Below are 18,709 nucleotides of genomic sequence, written 5' to 3' on the forward strand. Positions count from 1 at the left end.
GGGTGGGGTGGGATGTCGAACCCCTGGACCCCCCCCATCCGCCAATGCTCTCAGACATTTTTTGTTACTTTTTGGGAGTTTCTACTGAAAAATTAATCTGAATAATAAACATATTTTCTTACTGCATTCCCCGTGCAATATGGGGCGGTGGGGTACCCTAGTGGTTCAATCATACGCTTGTCATGCCAAAGACCTGGGTTCGGGACCTGGGACCTAAAAAGTTATCTGTAGCTCTGAGTCACTGTCCGTACAATCATCAGAGTCACTAATCCAAGCCAGTCCATCATGGTTCTGTTTTCCAGCTGAAGTTTGACGTTTTAGTACAGGTGTGGTGGGGTAGCCTAGTGGTTATTGTGTTAGCTCGTCACGCCGAAGAGCTGGGGTTGATTCCCCACATGGGTACAATGTGTGAAGCCCATTTATGGTGTCCCCCGCCGTGATATTGCTGGAATATTGCTAACAGCAATGTAAAACCCAACTCACTCACTCACCCATGCAATATACCGGTAGTCATGGCAACACGAAAATAATCCCTTTGCCCTTATTGTTCACGGTGGCGTACAAAACAAATCCAGCTCTGTGACAGATGTAAGTTTACAGAGTTTTCTTCTTTTTTTCAATCACCTTAGCGGTAAGATCACTTTGTACAGCATCTTCATTATGTTGTAAAATACACATTGAGACAAACACTGTAATGTTTCAAAGTTCTAACTCTCTTACATGAATATGTACTTTAAGAATGCATTTGGGGGTTCTGTCACTTTAGAGCTAAGATCACATTGTACTACGGATCCTACATTGCCTTGTAAAATACACATAGAGACAAACATTGCTGTGTCGAACTGGAGTGAGTGAGCGAGTTCAGTTTTACGCCACACTCAGCAATATTCCAGCTATATGGCGGCGGTCTGTAAATAATCAAGTTTGGACCAGACAATCCAGTGAACAACAGCATGAGCATCGATCTGCGCAATTGGGAACCGATGACATGTGTCAACCAAGTCAGCGAGCCTGAGCACCCAATCCCGTTAGTCACCTCTTACGACAAGCATGGGTTACTGAAGGTACATTTTAACCCGGACCTTCACGGGTCGTGTCGAACTGGAGGGACCTACATAAATACTTTGTGTTATCCAAGACTCGAAATGGCCACAACAAAATGAGAAATACACAGGGACCCAACATTTACTTTTAGTTGGTTGGTTTGTTGTTTAAAGCCTAACTCAGCAATAATTACTTAATCAATTACAATTATCTATGATAACGTTAATTAGTGTGACTTTTAGAAGCAGTAGTGTTGACATAATTATGATAGAGCAAGCTTGTACAATGGCCCATATACATGATGTCTGAATCTGATGCAGATAAAAATGTATCTGTGGTGATATATCTTGGAAGGGAAGGGATTTAAAAGAAAAACTTTAAAATTAGAGTGAGTGAGTGAGTGAGTTTAGTTTTACGCCGCACTCAGCAATATTCCAGCTATATGGCGGCGGTCTGTAAACAATTGAGTCAGGATCAGAAAATCCAGTGATCAGCATCATGAGCATCGATCTACATGACACGGGACACGATGACATGTGACAAACAACAGAGCTCCAGATAAGATTTAGGTCATGTGGGTACTGTACCCACTGTATTTTTTTGGAGTGGGTATTATGAATGTTGAGTGGGTATTTCATTTTCCGTTACCCACTGCTTTCAAATATGTGCGTATGTCAGTCAGTTTACTCACCTAAGTATTACGTCATTGAGTAAGTTTACTAAGCAGGCATGTTCTGCCTTATGTCATACCTAATCAAAACCAACTTAAATATAATGGAAATTATTTCATAAAAAATCACTCATCCTATACTGACAGTACAACACTTGTCCTATACTAACAGTACAACTTGATAAGCAATCGATGTCTTTTTCATTACGCAAGCGATTTTTATAAATATATTCCGTACGCATTTGTTTTAAACTTTTTGCGTATCTAACATTTTAAATGCGTAACTGGTACGCAACAATTAATTTTCAATGCGTAATTTTATGCGTATTTTACCCGGATACGCAGCTTATCTGGGCCTCTGAAACAAGTCAAGCAAGCCTGACCACCCGATCCCGTTACGTCAAGCATGGGTTGCTGAAGACCAGTTCTAACCCAGATCTTCACGGAACCTTTTACTTAAAGACCACCATTAGCTGGACACAACAGCGTTTGTCTGTACAACATTTATTTAACAACATGTGAACAGGGTAATATTTAAGGGCACCTGTAGTCTGTCATACAGACCCTGAAGCAAATATATCCAGAAAGCCCATGCAAGTCTAGAATATGTGGCAAGTCTAGATTTCCACATCTTCTGAAAATGAAGAAAGTCTCAGGGCTCCTTTTCATGATATTTTTTTTTTTAACTATGAGCTTTTTTTCTGTAAAATATTTTCATTTCAGGGACTAGTTGTTAGTCTAGGGCACCTGCAGACCACCAGCCTTGATAGTTAAGTATATTGGTAGAAAAAGAGATTGCCGTTTGTTTCAGTCTTTACATGTGGTTATATACTAATCAATAATAGAAAATGGAAAATTTTTGCTGTAACGACCAAACCACACGTGCACTGGAAGTTGAGGCTGTTACGAATATCGCCATATGTTGTAACGGTAGTATTGAATGACACGGACTGACATGGGTTCATGTTCTTTCATGATTCTGAATGGAATGCATGGATATGGGCAAATGTTGATGATGGTAAAAGTTCACTGCTGGGTAAGGATATATATTCTGTACAAATCCATTTGCCTCAGGTGAGGTGAGGTGAGGTGAGGTGAAAAAATTTGCCAATTGTCACTCAGTTTCATCATTTTTGAACCCATGACAATAATCTTTTCAACGTTAAGTTTGGAAAAGTTTGAAAAATCTAGTTTAGAAGAGTTGACGTAAGTAAGTGAGGTGAGGTGAAATTGGGTTTTACGTCGTGCTTGAGAATATATTGCCCATATGACGACGTGCATGTGTGTGTATGTGTATGTGCGGCTGCTTGTACTTGCCCAGACTTAAGCTGGTGTTATAGTGCTAGCCCACTGAGATACCATGCCACAGTGAAGCATGAATACCCCACTCAGACACATTATACTGACTCCGAGCCGACCAGTCCTTGTTGTGCCCATTAATGCCGAGCGCCAGGCAGGGACCAACAAGTGCCATATTTTAACGTGTTTTGGTATGACGTGGTCGGGGATCAAACCCGTGTTTTACGCTCTCCGGGGCGACCGCTCTAACCACTGCACCACGGAGGCGGTCATTTACCTAAGGAGACACTAGATGTAACATATATGCTACTGTGTGGGGCAGGACAGAAACCCTGATGACGATGATGATGATGAGTGAGTGAGTTCAGTTCTATTATATGGTCTCTGGTTCAAGACTGACTGACTGACTGACTGAGTTTGGTTCTACGCCGCTTTTAACAATATTCCAGCAACATCACCGCGGGGGACACCAGAAATGGGCTTCACAAATTGTACCCATGTGGGGAATCGAACCCGGGTCTTCGGCGTGACATATGAATGCTTTAGCCACTAGGCTACCCAACCGCCGACGATTAATTACATTCGCACTAATTTTAATGAATTTTAATGATGATGATGATGATGATGATGATGACTACAAAGACCATGGCGATGAAGATGAAAAGGGTGATGATGAGAGTCAAGCTTGTCAAACACTGGACAACCATCCGTGTACTTTTTGTAAGTGTCAAATCTTAACTCGGCCTTATTTGTTATGTTGGCAAAAGAAAAAAATTAGGGTCACATAAGAAATATGACTACAGAGTGAAGGCCAAAACATTTACTGAGTACTGACTTATATCACCTGGATACTCTGGACGCTCATTAAGTGATCGATTCAACCTGTATTCTTCCATTAAGTTTCCACTCACTAGACACTGAGGGCAAAGTGATACACTGGTGTACCTGACTTGTAACACCCCTCATCTAGACCCTCATCCAGTGACCGAGTCAACCTGTATCTTCCATTCAGACGCCACACTGTGACACACTAGACACTAAGGGTCAACTGATACACTGGTGTACCTGACTTGTAACAACCCCCATCTAGACCCTCATCCAGTGACCGAGTCAACCTGTATCTTCCATTTAGACGCCACACTGTGACACACTAGACACTAAGGGTGAAGTGATACACTGGTGTACCTGACTTGTAACACCCCTCATCTAGACCCTCATCCAGTAACCGAGTCAACCTGTATCTTCCATTCAGACGCCACACTGTGACACACTAGACACTAAGGGTGAACTGATACACTGGTGTACCTGACTTGTAACACCCCTCATCTAGACCCTCATCCAGTGACCGAGTCAACCTGTATCTTCCATTCAGACGCCACACTGTGGCACACTAGACACTAAGGGTGAAGTGATACACTGATGTACCTGACTTGTAACACCCCCCATCTAGACCCTCATCAAGTAATCGATGCCACCCTTACTTTCCATTAATTTCCATTCATAACACACAAAGGGTGAACAATACACTGGTGCACCTGACGTGTGACACCCTATCTAGACCCTCATCAAATCAGAAAATTCTACTTAATATATTATTCAAAGATCATCCTCGTTCAAGTTAACATTACGCTCATTAATTTCAGGTCTTGATGGGACATTTTTCCTGTACACTTATTTCAATAAATCATAATAAATTTTAGTTGGAAAATCAATACTAACAAAAAAGTCTAATTTTCTACTTGGACATAAAATTCAATTACCTATTTTCTTTTGATTAATTTAATTAATTATTCAATTAATCAGCTGTAAGTACTTTGGCTGAGTAAACATCAGTAGGAACCTTTCCAGATGGCACATAATTTTGATGATTCGGCAAACAAACATTTATCATAATTAAATATGAGTAACAGCACTTTTAAAACCTGTATGAACAGATGTTGCAGTAAATTACTCCAATGTCTATCTAACCCCATCTTATTACTACTTGAAGTTAATGTAACCTGGGCATACAGAAATCAATATGCAAAACATGCCCAGACTTCACACGGTGAACAGATAATAACAATGTCACACTGACTTCAAGGGAGAGAAACCTGCCAAGTGAGTGAGTGAGTTCAGTTTTACACCACACTCAGCAATATTCCAGCTATATGGCGGCAGTCTGTAAATAATTGAGTCTGGACCACACAATCCAGTGATCAACAGTAAGAGCATCTATGGATACGATGACATGTGTCAACCAAGTCAGCGAGCCTGTCTACCCGATCCCGTTAGTTGCCTCTTACCATAAGCATGGGCTACTGAAGATCAATACTAACCCAGATCTCTTACCAGGTAGAACTGACTGACTGACTGAGTTTGGTTTTACTCCGCTTTTAGCAATATTCCAGCAACATCACGGCGGGGGACACATGAAATGGGCTTCACACATTGTACCCATGTGGGGAATCGAACCCGGGTCTATGGCGTGACGAGCCAACGCTTTAACCACTAGGCTACCCCACTGCCCCTTTTCTTACCAGGTAGAATCCTGCCAAGACAGATATACACTGATGTCATTGTTTGATTGACATTCCAGAAGTTGGCGCATCAAAAATGAAACATACAAAATGGACGGATCCAGGATTTTTTTTGGGGGGGGGAGGGGGCAACCCCCTGAAGATCCCATGGGCTCCGCCAACGCAACAAAAATCTTCAATGTGGTCTTAAGTCATTTTCGGAAGGGGAGGAGGAGGAGGGGGTTCGGGGACCCCACCCCCCACCCCCACCAGTCTACAACTTTATGGATGACAACTTCTTGTTTTTTGCAAAGACCGACATTTTGATGAAAATTCTAACACCTTGTTTTTCAAGCTTGATAACGGTGTAAGAATCTACACAGAAACGTCACTCAACGCAACAAACAAGATGTTGTTAACCATAAAGTTGCATGCTTCATGTTTTATACACTGACGTAGGTTTTAAGGAGGTGATATTTGTGATATTGATATCAATGACAGATCCAGATGAAATGATAAGCTATATTTTTTATATATGGTAGTTTTTAAGAAGGTGATTCAAGTCATGATTATTACTTCATTAAGTATCATTTAGAAGCTGGTATGATGAAGAGGAACAATATTTATGGATAGACAGCTTATTTGTTGCAATAGATGCAACATTTCCGTGTCGATGCTAACACTATTATCAAGCAAGTGATGCTAACACTATTATCAAGCAAGTGATGATAACACTGTTATCAAGCAAGTGATACTAACACTATTATCAAGCAAGTGATGATAACATTATTATCAAGCAAGTGATGCTAAAACTATTATCAAGCAAGTGATGCTAACACTATTATCAAGCAAGTGATGCTAACACTATTATCAAGCAAGTGATGATAACACTATTATCAAGCAAGTGATGCTAACACTATTATCAAGCAAGTGATGCTAACACTATTATCAAGCAAGTGATGCTAACACTATTATCAAGCAAGTGATGATAACACTGTTATCAAGCAAGTGATGCTAACACTATTATCAAGCAAGTGATGCTAACACTATTATCAAGCAAGTGATGATAACACTATTATCAAGCAAGTGATGCTAACACTATTATCAAAGCAAGTGATGCTAACACTATTATCAAGCAAGTGATGCTATTAACAACTAACATTATCAAAAGTGATGATAACACTATTATCAAGCAGTGATGATAACACTATTATCAAGCAAGTGATGATAACACTATTATCATAACATAGCAAGTGATGCTAACACTATTATCAAGCAACTATTATCAAGGCGATGATAACACTGATGCTAACACTGTTATCAAGCAAGTGATGCTAACACTGTTATCAAGCAAGTGATGCTAACACTATTATCAAGCAAGTGATGATAACACTATTATCAAGCAAGTGATGATAACACTATTATCAAGCAAGTGATGCTAACACTGTTATCAAGCAAGTGATGCTAACACTGTTATCAAGCAAGTGATGCTAACACTGTTATCAAGCAAGTGATGCTAACACTATTATCAAGCAAGTGATGCTAACACTATTATCAAGCGCGAGTGATGCTAACACTATTATCAAGCAAGTGATGCTAACACTATTATCAAGCAAAGTGATGATGCTAACACTATTATAACACTGATGATAACACTATTATCAAGCAAGTATGCTAAGCAAGTGATGCTAACACTGTTATCATCAAGCAGCAAGTGATGATAACACTATTATCAAGCAAGTGATGCTAACAGTGTTAGTGTCTATGCCAAAACGCCGCATCTATCATAACAAAGAAGATGTCTATCCATAAAATGTTTGCTCTTCTTAGTCATGAACACTGGACTCAGGCATCGGGCAATGGGTTATTTCCACCCTGATGGGTTAAGCCCATATATTTAATATCAGCAGCAGACTTGCAAAAAAAGATTATAAATTTATTAGGGTGATAGCTGTCATGATTGTTTGCTAGAAGGTTTGTCTTATGTGTTTGTTGTTTAATACAACACTCGGCAGTATTCAAGGTATAATTCGGCAGTCTGTATACGAGTCTGCACCAGACAATACTTAAAGGTAAAACAAGTCATGCTACTGACATCAAAGACAGATCTATAGATGAGAAGCAAGATAATTCATAAAGGTTTTAGGATAACATCAGACATGATTCGAATAGTTTTCCAGAAGGTGATATCAGTTACGATATTTACATCAACAACAGATTGTGATAATAAGCTAAATATTTCATACAGTTTTTAATCCAACAATATGGAGGAAGTCTCAAATCTCTGCGGAGATAAAATGTCTCTGAACAGAATGAGATGAAATGAGATTGACAAGAGTTTTAGATCGGGATGGTAAATTTGGTAAACCGAAATGATCATAACTTGACATGAACAGGCAGGTAATTAAGACACTGTTTGCATGAACGATTATCCTTTTCATTCTCTGGCTTTTCCTTTCTTACCTCCAGGGAATAACTCAGGTGTCTCAAGCTTGCTTATGGTCAGTTTGGCTTCTTCACAAGTCACACACCCAGGCTCGTCTGAAACATGGAGACGCATGGAACATAAGTTATCATGGTACTGTCAGACATAATGGCGTTATCATGGCTTTCTCAGACATTCGATATGATGGTGTTATCAATGTATTATGAGACATGGGATATAATGGTGTTATCAAGGTATTGTTAGACATGGGATATAATGATGTTATCATGTTATTGTCAAACATGGGATATAATGGTGTTATCATGGTATTGTAAGACATGGGATATAATGATGTTATCATGTTATTGTCAAACATGGGATATGATGGTGTTATCATGGTATTTTCAGACATGGGATATAATGATGTTATCATGGTATTGTTAGACATGGGATATAATGGTGTTATTATGGTATTGTAAGACATGGGATATAATGATGTTATCATGGTATTGTAAGACATGGGATATAATGGTGTTATCATGGTATTGTCAGACATGGGATATAATGATGTCATCATGGTATTGTTAGACATGGGATATAATGGTGTTATCATGGTATTGTCAGACATGGGATATAATGGTGTTATCATGGTATTGTCAGACATGGGATATAATGATGTTATCATGGTGTTGTTAGACATGGGATATAATGATGGTATCATGGTATTGTTAGACATGGGATATAATGGTGTTATCATGGTATTGTTAGACATGGGATATAATGGTGTTATCATGGTATTGTGAGACATGGGATATAATGGTGTCATCATGGTATTGTTAGACATGGGATATAATGGTGTCATCATGGTATTGTTAGACATGGGATATAATGGTGTTATCATGGTATTGTTAGACATGGGATATAATGGTGTTATCATGGTATTGTTAGACATGGGATATAATGATGTTACCATGGTATTGTTAGACATGGGATATAATGGTGTTATCATGGTATTGTGAGACATCTGGATCCACCCCTGCTATATGCATCAGGTGGCCAGGATTGCTAACTTTGTTGATTGCATATGATCGAATCCCACCATGGATCAATGCTTGTTGTATCACTCACTGGAGTGTCTGAACACGACTCATTCATATCTAAATACCGCCACGTACAGATAGATGATGGCTGAGTGCCGCGTAAACAACAAACAACCACAGTTAAACATAGTTAGTGATGTCGATAGTCATTTCAATGACTGAGTGTCAAATCGATAAAAGCCATTGTAAAGAGCAGGCGACATGGACGCAGTCTGTCGATTTGTACACGTGGGACGTTGAAGGAATTTTGCAAAAACGTTACTACAGAAATACTTACAAAATAAAACCAACAAATACGGATTGTTTGTGACAAAAGTTACAAACGTATCTTTCGTTGCTTCTTCTACAGGTGATGGTTGCGCAGGATCTTCGGTGAACACTGGCACCAACAGCTGAAAATTCAGGAGTAAAGTCCAAATCAGGCAAAAGTTCCTCACGCGTGCCTCAACCATTTTCGACACTGAGATGAAATGAAACTGGTAGCACTAATCTCCACACTTGACAAACAAGGAACAATGAAAGACGCTCCGGTACCCAGTAGCCACTGTCGACGATAGCAGACGATGCGACCAAATGCTACAACGTGTTATGTTGTTGTAAATGATCGGGGTCGTCTAAAATTTGGAATTCGAAGCGGAAAAGGATTTTTTTCTCGAGCTTTGAGTCAATCCATCATGGTATGGTTGCGAAATTAAAATACTTTGCAAATTAAGTCGTGGTATTGAAAACAACGTTATATTCACATATCATTTACATAACGATGGCTGACAATGTTCGCTACTTTCTTGTGAATCCACTGATAGATGTTCTTTCTTAAATATTATTTTCATGAGAATGTAAACTCAACAAAGCTTTGTCTTTTTATGTAAAAGCATTTTCTCTTCAAGGAAAAATTGATGGTTTGGTTTGGGTTTTTAAATATAGTTTTTTGGTGTTTTTTTTAAATGACATAGCTATGAAACATCACTACACAAACCTACCCGTGTAAATTATAACAGCGCCCATCCACATGCCAAGGAGAAGCTACAAGCAGTTAATGTGGTGTTTGGTGTCTTTAAATAAAAACTTATAGGTTGGAACGTCAATCAAATCTAATGACGGACATGTAATCATTTTACGAGCGCTTCTACCGGTGAAACGTTTTTATAAAGGTTGATGACAATGTAGTGAATTAATAATAAAACTTACAACAACAAGGATATAATCTTTTGAGAGAACGGAAAATGTGAAGACTTGATTTACACAATCGATCTCTACTGAACGTGGAGACGCCACCAAATAATGTTCTTTCCAAATGAAACTTTTAGGCTAGGACAGGATCACACACCGTGAAAAGATTGATGGGTTTGTGAACAACGGAGTTCATATGCAAAACTTGCTTTTGTTTATTGTGAAAATTTTGTTGTTGTTGTTGTTGTTGTTGTTGTTTCTTAAATAGTGAATAAAATTGAACATTCATATTTCGTTAGATTATTCCTCAATATCTTAAAATAACACTGTGGAGTCAAATGGAAATAAAGTCTGACGTCACATTCAAGATTATAGCACGACGTCTTTGAGTGGCATATTAGTAGTAACTGTTGTGAGGTTCCATAATAACAACCTTTATGGAAAGCAACAAGTTATATTTGCGACATTTCGGAACAGATTCTTGTACCCTTGTCAAGCAGGAATGATTATTGGAATCATTCCGCTTAATCAGAGACGTGCATCTGAAGCATTTTTTTCCGAGCGCCAGACATGGTAACAACGAGTAACATCTTTAACGTCATTTTGTAGGACGTGGCTGGAGATCTAAACACCGACCTCCCACCCATCTGGCAAACACTCTACCCACAACACCACAGATATGACAAAATGTTGAAATGTGGCTCACTGCTTACCTGCATCTCGTTGGGGCGATGAGGTAGTCTATACATGCTGTAGAGGGTAAATCGCTCTCTCGTAACTCTTGAGACCCAGGTTCGATTCTCAACATGGTTATATGTGCCCGCGAAGTCAATTATTAATGGTGCCCATGCGGCTAAACGCTCTTGACGTTTCACTTATTGTACATCACACGTCCGGGTTCTAAACGACTGCTTGTGTATCATAAAGAACCACAGACTTATTTTGGGACGTTTAGTACTTTTTAAGAAGAAAAATGATATTTTGGTCAATCGATTCAGTTGTAAAAATTAATTTTTTTAAAAAATATTTTATGAATGCGTTTGGCAGTATATCTCTTTTCACATTGCACGTTAATGACATTAAAGTCTGCAATACTGTATAATGACCTAAGCGTACCTGGATTTAGACAAACATGAATGTTTCTATGTGAGTAGTGGTTGCTCTTGATTGTTTAGAAGTGCACTCAACAATAGCCCAACTATATGACGTCGGTCTGTAAATAACCGAGTTTGGGCCTAATAATCCAGTGATTGACATAATGAACATCGATCAAGGGGATGTGATGACACGCATCAACGGAGTCAGTGAGCTTGACCAACCGACAGGGTCGTCTTAACGCATGGGCACGATGGACAGTTGCCCGGGGGCTCCACTAACATATGATCCACATGCTAATCTGTGTATGTTGTGACCTGCTTCCAATAAGTAAATAAATGTTTTAGTAAATTACTAAATCATGGATAAATTATGGACCATTTACATTTTGATTGCTGTGAGCGGTTGTGCAGATAATGCCAAGAGGCGCTAGTTTGACCCTGGGGCCACCAATGCTGTTAAGACAGCCCTACCAACGCAGGCTTGTAAAAGACCAATTCTTAAAACGCGTGTTCAAGGGTTATGAGCGGTTGGATAGTCTAGTGGTCAGGACGCTGGTTCGTTGCACAGAGGACCGGGATCGATCCCGTAGTTGATGGTGTATCTGGTCCAGATATAGGTTATATATTGCTTAGTGTGACTAAAATTTAGCCAAAATCGTTAAGAAACACGGATTTGAGTAACCGTAGCATTTAGAAGCTGGTATGACGAAGAGGAACACATTTTTATGGACAGACAACTTCTCTATTGTCTATATTTATCTTTCCTTAATAACGGTGTTAGGATCTACTGCTATAAAGAGTGAGTGAGTTTATACGCCGCTTTTAGCAATATTCCAGCAATACCACGGCGGGGGACACCAGAAATGGGCTAAACACATTGTACCCATGTGGGGAATCGAACCTGGGTCTTCGGTGTGACGGGCGAACGCTTTAACCACTGGACAACCCCACCGCCCCTGCAATAAAGAAGATGTCCAGCCATAAACATGTGTTCCTCTTTTTGACATAAACAATCAGTAGAAACGGTAATATTAATCCAGTTACTATGACAACACCAAAATATATATCCACCTTGACGACAGAAATGCCTTTAATTAAATGTAGCCACTTACTTTATCCAAATATACGCCCAATCAAAAGTTTAGACTCACTGGGTATAAATGTAGCCACTTACATGATTTACGTCAGACCGCCTCCGTGGTGTAGCACGGTTAGAGCGTCTCGCCCGTTAAACCCAATTTCACCTCACCCCACCTCTTACTTACGAGAGCGGAAGGTCACGGGTTCGATCCCCGACCGCGTCATACCAAAAAGACGTTAAAATATGGTACTTGTTGGTCCCTGCCTGGCGCTCGGCATTAATGGGTACAACAAGGACTGGTCGGCTCGGAGTCAGTATAATGTGTCTGAGTGGGGTATTCATGCTTCACTGCGGCATGGTATCTCAGTGGGCTAGCACTATAAAACCAGCTTCAGTCTGGGCTAGTACAAGAAGCCATACATACACATGCATGCACGTCGTCATATGAGCGAAATATTCTCAAGCACGACGTAAAACCCAATTTCACCTCACCTCACTTACTTACGTCAACTCTTCTAAACTAGATTTTTCAAACTTTTCCAAACTTAACGTTGAAAAGATTATTGTCATGGGTTCAAAAATGATGAAACTGAGTGACAATTGGCAAATTTTAGCAAAAATTTACACCACAACACAGCTGTTCACATGCACGATATTTGCACATGCATGATCATCGTGCAATTCATCTGCATAAAGTTTGCAGTTGGTTCCCCAAAGTTAGTGGAGAAATTCATCTTCGATGTAACCACACATATATGCATAACATATAGTGAGTGCTTTAAGTGATGGGTAGTATATATTACGGTAGTCGATAAATCAAGTTCCACTCGGATCCACATTTTACATTTACCCAGCCTCTCGCGTGTAGCGAGAGTTATCAGCGATAGTCACCGCTTCTGTCATTTCCGGGTTAGGTCAGAAAAATCTGTCATGAGTATGGACGAGCGTTGCGTACAACCATAACCTCCATATACGTGCATTTTACTCCGACGGGAGACAATTCTCGATAAGGTAAGTGGAGCAAGTTTTCTGAACTGATTGCTATAGTACTTTTCACTTTTCGATTTAACGAAACGGCTTATGTATGTGGGAAACAGATCGTAGGTCGCCATTTTCGGAAGTAAGCGAGATGCGACTTGAGGAAAGGGCTTGGCAACTCGTGAGGTTAAAATAAATGTGTGAATTTTAATCATGAGTCTTGAATAACTTTAATTTAGCCATTGTTAGATACATATTGCATTGTGGACGGATGGAAATGATATCAATAAATCATTTTTTGGGTGTGTAGGAATTCCAAGATATATTCAGGTATCCAGTTACCTCAAAACGTTTTTTTTAGATTCATGAGTGATAAGAATGATAAGAGCTGAGTTGTGGTCTCTCAGATTCTCTTTGTTATTGTCTGTCGACGAATGCATTATCGTGTCTGCACCGAAAAAGTCCGACATATTCGTCATGGCAGTATCATTTGATTCCGTTATAACACGATGCAGGGAACAGTTGATTCTATATACCGCGGGGAGTATAATACAAATATCCAACGTCAACATTATGAGTGATAGTGCTTGAGGCATATTGCATGGGGCCAGTGAATGACTTTATGATGGCATTATATTTTGTAGTTAAATATATTCCAAACATGATTTTTTTTAAAAACCGAAGAGGTTTTGGATGACAGTGGGTCATAGTCCATAATAATAAACCGATCTGAACTCTTTATTCTGCTATTCACTCTTTTGAATAAAGTGAGATCAACATTGGTAACCATGTCAACATGCTGATGTATTATTGTAAATTGTAAACCAAAAGTCACTGTGTTCTTTAATCTGATTTGTTGAAAAACGTGATCAAATGGTATTCGATTCCCGGAAATTCGCTGAGTATTAATAGATACCAACATCGCTCACACCATTGTATTGTTACGTCGTCAGCTGTGATGACGTCATTAAAATCATATTGTGACGTAAAGTCCGAATGACGTCACAAATGAGCAGTTTCAGATGCTACCATGGGAGACAGCCGAAACGGACCGGCTGATGACATTTCACTGCTGTACCCGTACTCAATGTCAATGATTGCAGACACAAAAACGTGTGTGGTTTACTTTTGTGTTTACAATGTCGATAAACATCATCATGTGTTGGTTATTCAGTATTTGGAGGAATATTTCATTTGAAACCTCAAATGCCGTCGGTTCCAAATGAATTCCCGTGCTTCAAATACTCAATAACACCCGGAAATTGGCCAACACATGATGTGTAGCTCCTAATTATCCTATCACATTCCATATTACAGTGAATTCACTCACTTAGCTTGTAGATCCAGTGTTATAAATAAGTTTAGGGTGTGTCTACAGGCCAGCAGTATGTTGATCAAGGGGCACTCCATTACTCCAGGCCCCAGTCATCTTGTGGGTGTTGCTAAAATTAGCATGCATAATTACCAGATTCTAATTAGAATTGAACACAAGTCAACGCTGTCAAGAGTGTAGTCAAGAATAAGCAAATTATAAGTCTGCTAAAAACACCATCCATATCAAAGTTGAGGTGTTGTTGCCCTTAAACGTTTACCATAAAGATTAACAGGGAGACAAGCGGAAGATTCGGTTTAGAATTAGTCCTCAGTAACCCATGTTTGTCGAGAGAGGCGACTCACGGGATCGGGTGGTCAGGCTCGCTTTTCACTTGTTCCTGTCCCAAGGGACAACTTCATCTGTCCATGTGCTCCTTATTTATTCTTGATGAGTGTAGAACATCATCATGGATTTTGCTGTAATTCATCATGTTTGCGATTCCTGCTGTAATTTTACCTTGACCTAGGTTTCAAAGTTGAGGAAGTAAGTGAACTGAGCTGCTCTTTGTGCCAGCAAGATATGGTGAGAACTTCTTTCTCAGTTTGATTCAGATTTGCTGGTCAGGTGTCGGTTGAGTGTTTGAGGTCAAATTGATAATAGTGACCTTGATAATGGTGACATTTTCAAGGTCATGGAAACTCATTGCAGTTTGTTAACCTTACTGATTAACATGATTACTTCCTTGTTTGGATGGAGTTATATGAATCATGTATTTGATCTATTAGCTGATTGGTCTGTCTTTTTCTCGGCTTATTCCGTTACCATAGTAACTCAGGCAACAATATGTAGTGTCACTGCATAGTTTAACGGTAAGTCACTTTCTTCTGATCCTTGCGCATGAAATATTGCAACACCCCCATATTTTTCAACAGGAAGTCATTTATCATAGGGTATTATCCATGAAGATCTGTTTTAGAATTGATCCAAAGCAAACTCAGACTGTGGTAAGTACGACCTGTGAATGTCTGGGTTAGAATATTGATCTTCAGTAACCCATGCTTGTCGTAAGAGGCGACAAAAGCGATCAGGTGGTCAGACTCGCTGACTTGGTTGACACATGTCATCGGTTCCCAATTGTGCAGATCGATGCTCATGCTGTTGGTCACTGGATTGTCTGGTCCAGACTCGATTATCACAGCGTAAAACTAAACTCACTCACTCACTCACTGTGGTTAATACATGTCATCATGTCCCTATTATGTAGATCAATGCTCGTGATTCAGTCACTGGATTGTCTGTCCTGGGATATCCCATCAAGAAAAGAACTGGATATTTGTCCCCGGTCGCAACGCGGAACGGGGGACAATGTATTCAGAAGCGTCTGTATGTAAGTCCCGATTCTTGTTAACGCGATATCTCATGAACTATTGTGCCCAATATCTTCAAATTTGGTGACAGCCTACATTGGGGGATTACGCAGACACAAGTTGGTTTGACCTTAATTTCAAGGTCACAACACTTTGACCACTTTTCAAACTCTGGTTAACGCGATATCTCATGAAATATTGTACCCAGTGTCTTCAAATTTGGTGACAAGCCTACATTGGGGGATTACACAGACATCAGTCGATTTTGGTGACCTTGACCTTATCTTCAAGGTCACCACAGCGCTTTGAACACTTTTCATACTCTTGTTAACACGAAATCTCATGCACTGATGTACCCAATGTCTTCAAATTTGGTGACAGCCTACATTGGGGATTACGCAGACACCAGTTGATTTGGGTGACCTTGAGCTTATTTTCAAGGTCACCACAACACTTTGACCACTTTTGAAACTCAAGTAAATGCGATATCTCCTAAAACATTGTATCAGTGTCTTCCAATTATGTTGACAGCCTACATTGGGTGATTATGCAGACACCAGTCATTTCAGGAATTTTGTATATGACCAAAAAAATAAAAACTAGTAAATATGTTATATATATTTCATTCTTCTTTAGCGGTGGGGGACATTGAAATATAAGTGGCAAACCAGGGGTGGAAATAACTTTGAAATTGCTAGTGTACCCCGGTACAGTGGCACATGTAAAATCACTTGCCCTGATAATTTTTCCACTATACCGGCCATTTTCTTGTTGATACTTTAAATAAACAACATAATTAACATTGGAATATCAACTGGACACCAGTACAGTGTGATATTCAAATTTGCTTGCCCGACTGAAAAAAACACTGGCGTCGGGCAATGGGTTATTTCCACCCTTGCAAACACCTGTTTAGTGAATGTTTCAGCATAGAGGCCTGTTTAATTTGAATCAATATTGGTGTATGTGTTAGTGCATTGAACATGCACAAGTGTGTGGAAACAGGTGCTTTATGAATGGCCATTATCATTTTATGGGTCCATCAGATATCAAAATATGTTTTCCATAAAAACTGTAGAATGTCCAGTAGTGTGTAATAATTGAGATCCTTCCTGACAAAGTGACACGTGAAGATACAGGTTAGGTCTTTAGTAACCTAACTTGTCATAAGATGTGGCTCACCGGATCGGGTGGTCAGGCTTACTGACCTGGTCAACACATGTCATCGGTTCAGAATTGCGTAGATCGATGCTCATGCTGTTGATCACTGGATTTTCTGCTCCAGACTTGATTATTTACAGACCGCTGCCAAATAGCTAAAATATTACTGTGTGAGGCGTAAAACTAAACTCACTCAATCAATCAATCCTGACAGAGTTTATCCTGTTTGTGATGGTGCTAATGCTAATGCTGACACAACAAGCTTTCATTGTCATAGGGTGGAAGCTCATATTTAGGAACATGTACTTACTTCCTTGAGGAGAGTTGTACTTATAGCCCATTTGACTTCATTTGAGACCGATGATTTGCTCCCTAACACAAAATCTAATAAATGCAACACAATCAAACTTTGCACAGTCACATGAAATCGACAGACCAACTCTGATGATTTGTCTCATAATTTTGAACACCCAAATCAAAAAAGTTCTTTAACTAACGATCATTATTATTATCCCTCATACGAGGGAGGACCACTTGCTGGTAGAACAGTCAGGTAATCAACAAGTGTGAGCAGTGAAATTTCAATTTCACACGAACAACTCGGACCTGGCTGTTCTACCAGCAAGTGGTCCTCCCACGTAAGAAACAGCGAAACGTGACAACAAAATAATTAGATTTTAATGTTAGTGAGCAATTCATCAGTCTCAAATGAAGTCAAACAGACTGTAGATGACAAAGTCAAAATTGCTGAGTCAGCCGTTTTACGCCAGCGTGATAGTTTGTAAATTATATACATTTATGTCTACTGCTTACACTTCACTTAATGAAGGGGCCATGTTGAGTCATTATGTTAAAGTAGGTCCTTGTTCCTCTTCAGGGAAGTAGTAGGACTTGAGTTGTACTATTTCCCAAGCAACTAGTGACATTGTTTCAAATACTCTTCATCTGTGCTGATACTCAGCTTTAGCAAATTTTGTAAGAAATTTTAAAAATAAAACAGTAAACTCAACTTATTATTGAAATTATTGATAAAAATATGTTAACTTTGCAGACGAGATGTCACTAATTATGCTAACTGATAACATAAAATTAAAGATAGAGATAGATTTGGTTTTACGTGATTGAATTGTATACAGTGTTATTATTATACATGTAATGATGTATGTCTGAATATAATAAGAATAAAGACGTTAAAATTTCTAATTTTTAAAATATCATAATGGCTATATTTTCAAATTTTTGTCTCAGATGTACAAAGTTTATTTTAGATAAATATTGAATCACTGTGGCACTCACTTGCCCAATGTTACTTGTATAAATCTCATAGTCTCTCTTACCCGTGGAAGGTCTGGGTTAGAATCGATATTCAGTAACCCATGCTTGTCGTAAGATGCGACTAAAGGGATCGGGTGGTCAGGCTCGCTGATTGGTTGATACATGTCATCGTATCCCAACTGTGCAGATCGATGCTCATGCTGTTGATCACTGGATTATCTTGTCCAGA

At 39.3% G+C, this 18,709-nt stretch overlaps 2 protein-coding genes across 2 annotated transcripts in view; one reads left to right on the forward strand and one right to left on the reverse strand.

Annotated features, from left to right (window-relative positions):
- LOC124255189 (thioredoxin domain-containing protein-like) overlaps positions 1-9,631 on the reverse strand; it is a 23,937-nt gene extending 14,306 nt beyond the window's left edge. The window contains exons 1-2 of the mRNA XM_046689030.1: positions 9,314-9,631; positions 7,975-8,052 (exon numbers count right to left, since the gene is read on the reverse strand). Coding sequence (XP_046544986.1) covers positions 7,975-8,052; positions 9,314-9,488 — 253 coding nt within the window. The 5' untranslated portion in view covers positions 9,489-9,631. The remainder of the gene's footprint in view (positions 1-7,974; positions 8,053-9,313) is intronic.
- A 3,644-nt stretch (positions 9,632-13,275) lies between these two features.
- Positions 13,276-18,709, forward strand: part of LOC124255195 (CDC42 small effector protein 2-like) — a 30,382-nt gene continuing 24,948 nt past the window's right edge. The window contains exon 1 of the mRNA XM_046689034.1: positions 13,276-13,395. The gene's annotated coding sequence lies outside the window, so the exon portion shown is untranslated. The remainder of the gene's footprint in view (positions 13,396-18,709) is intronic.

The sequence above is a fragment of the Haliotis rubra genome, unplaced genomic scaffold (assembly GCF_003918875.1).
Source record: "Haliotis rubra isolate DU_JTF1 unplaced genomic scaffold, ASM391887v1 Scf597, whole genome shotgun sequence".
In the NCBI taxonomy this organism is placed as follows: Eukaryota; Metazoa; Mollusca; class Gastropoda; order Lepetellida; family Haliotidae; genus Haliotis; species Haliotis rubra.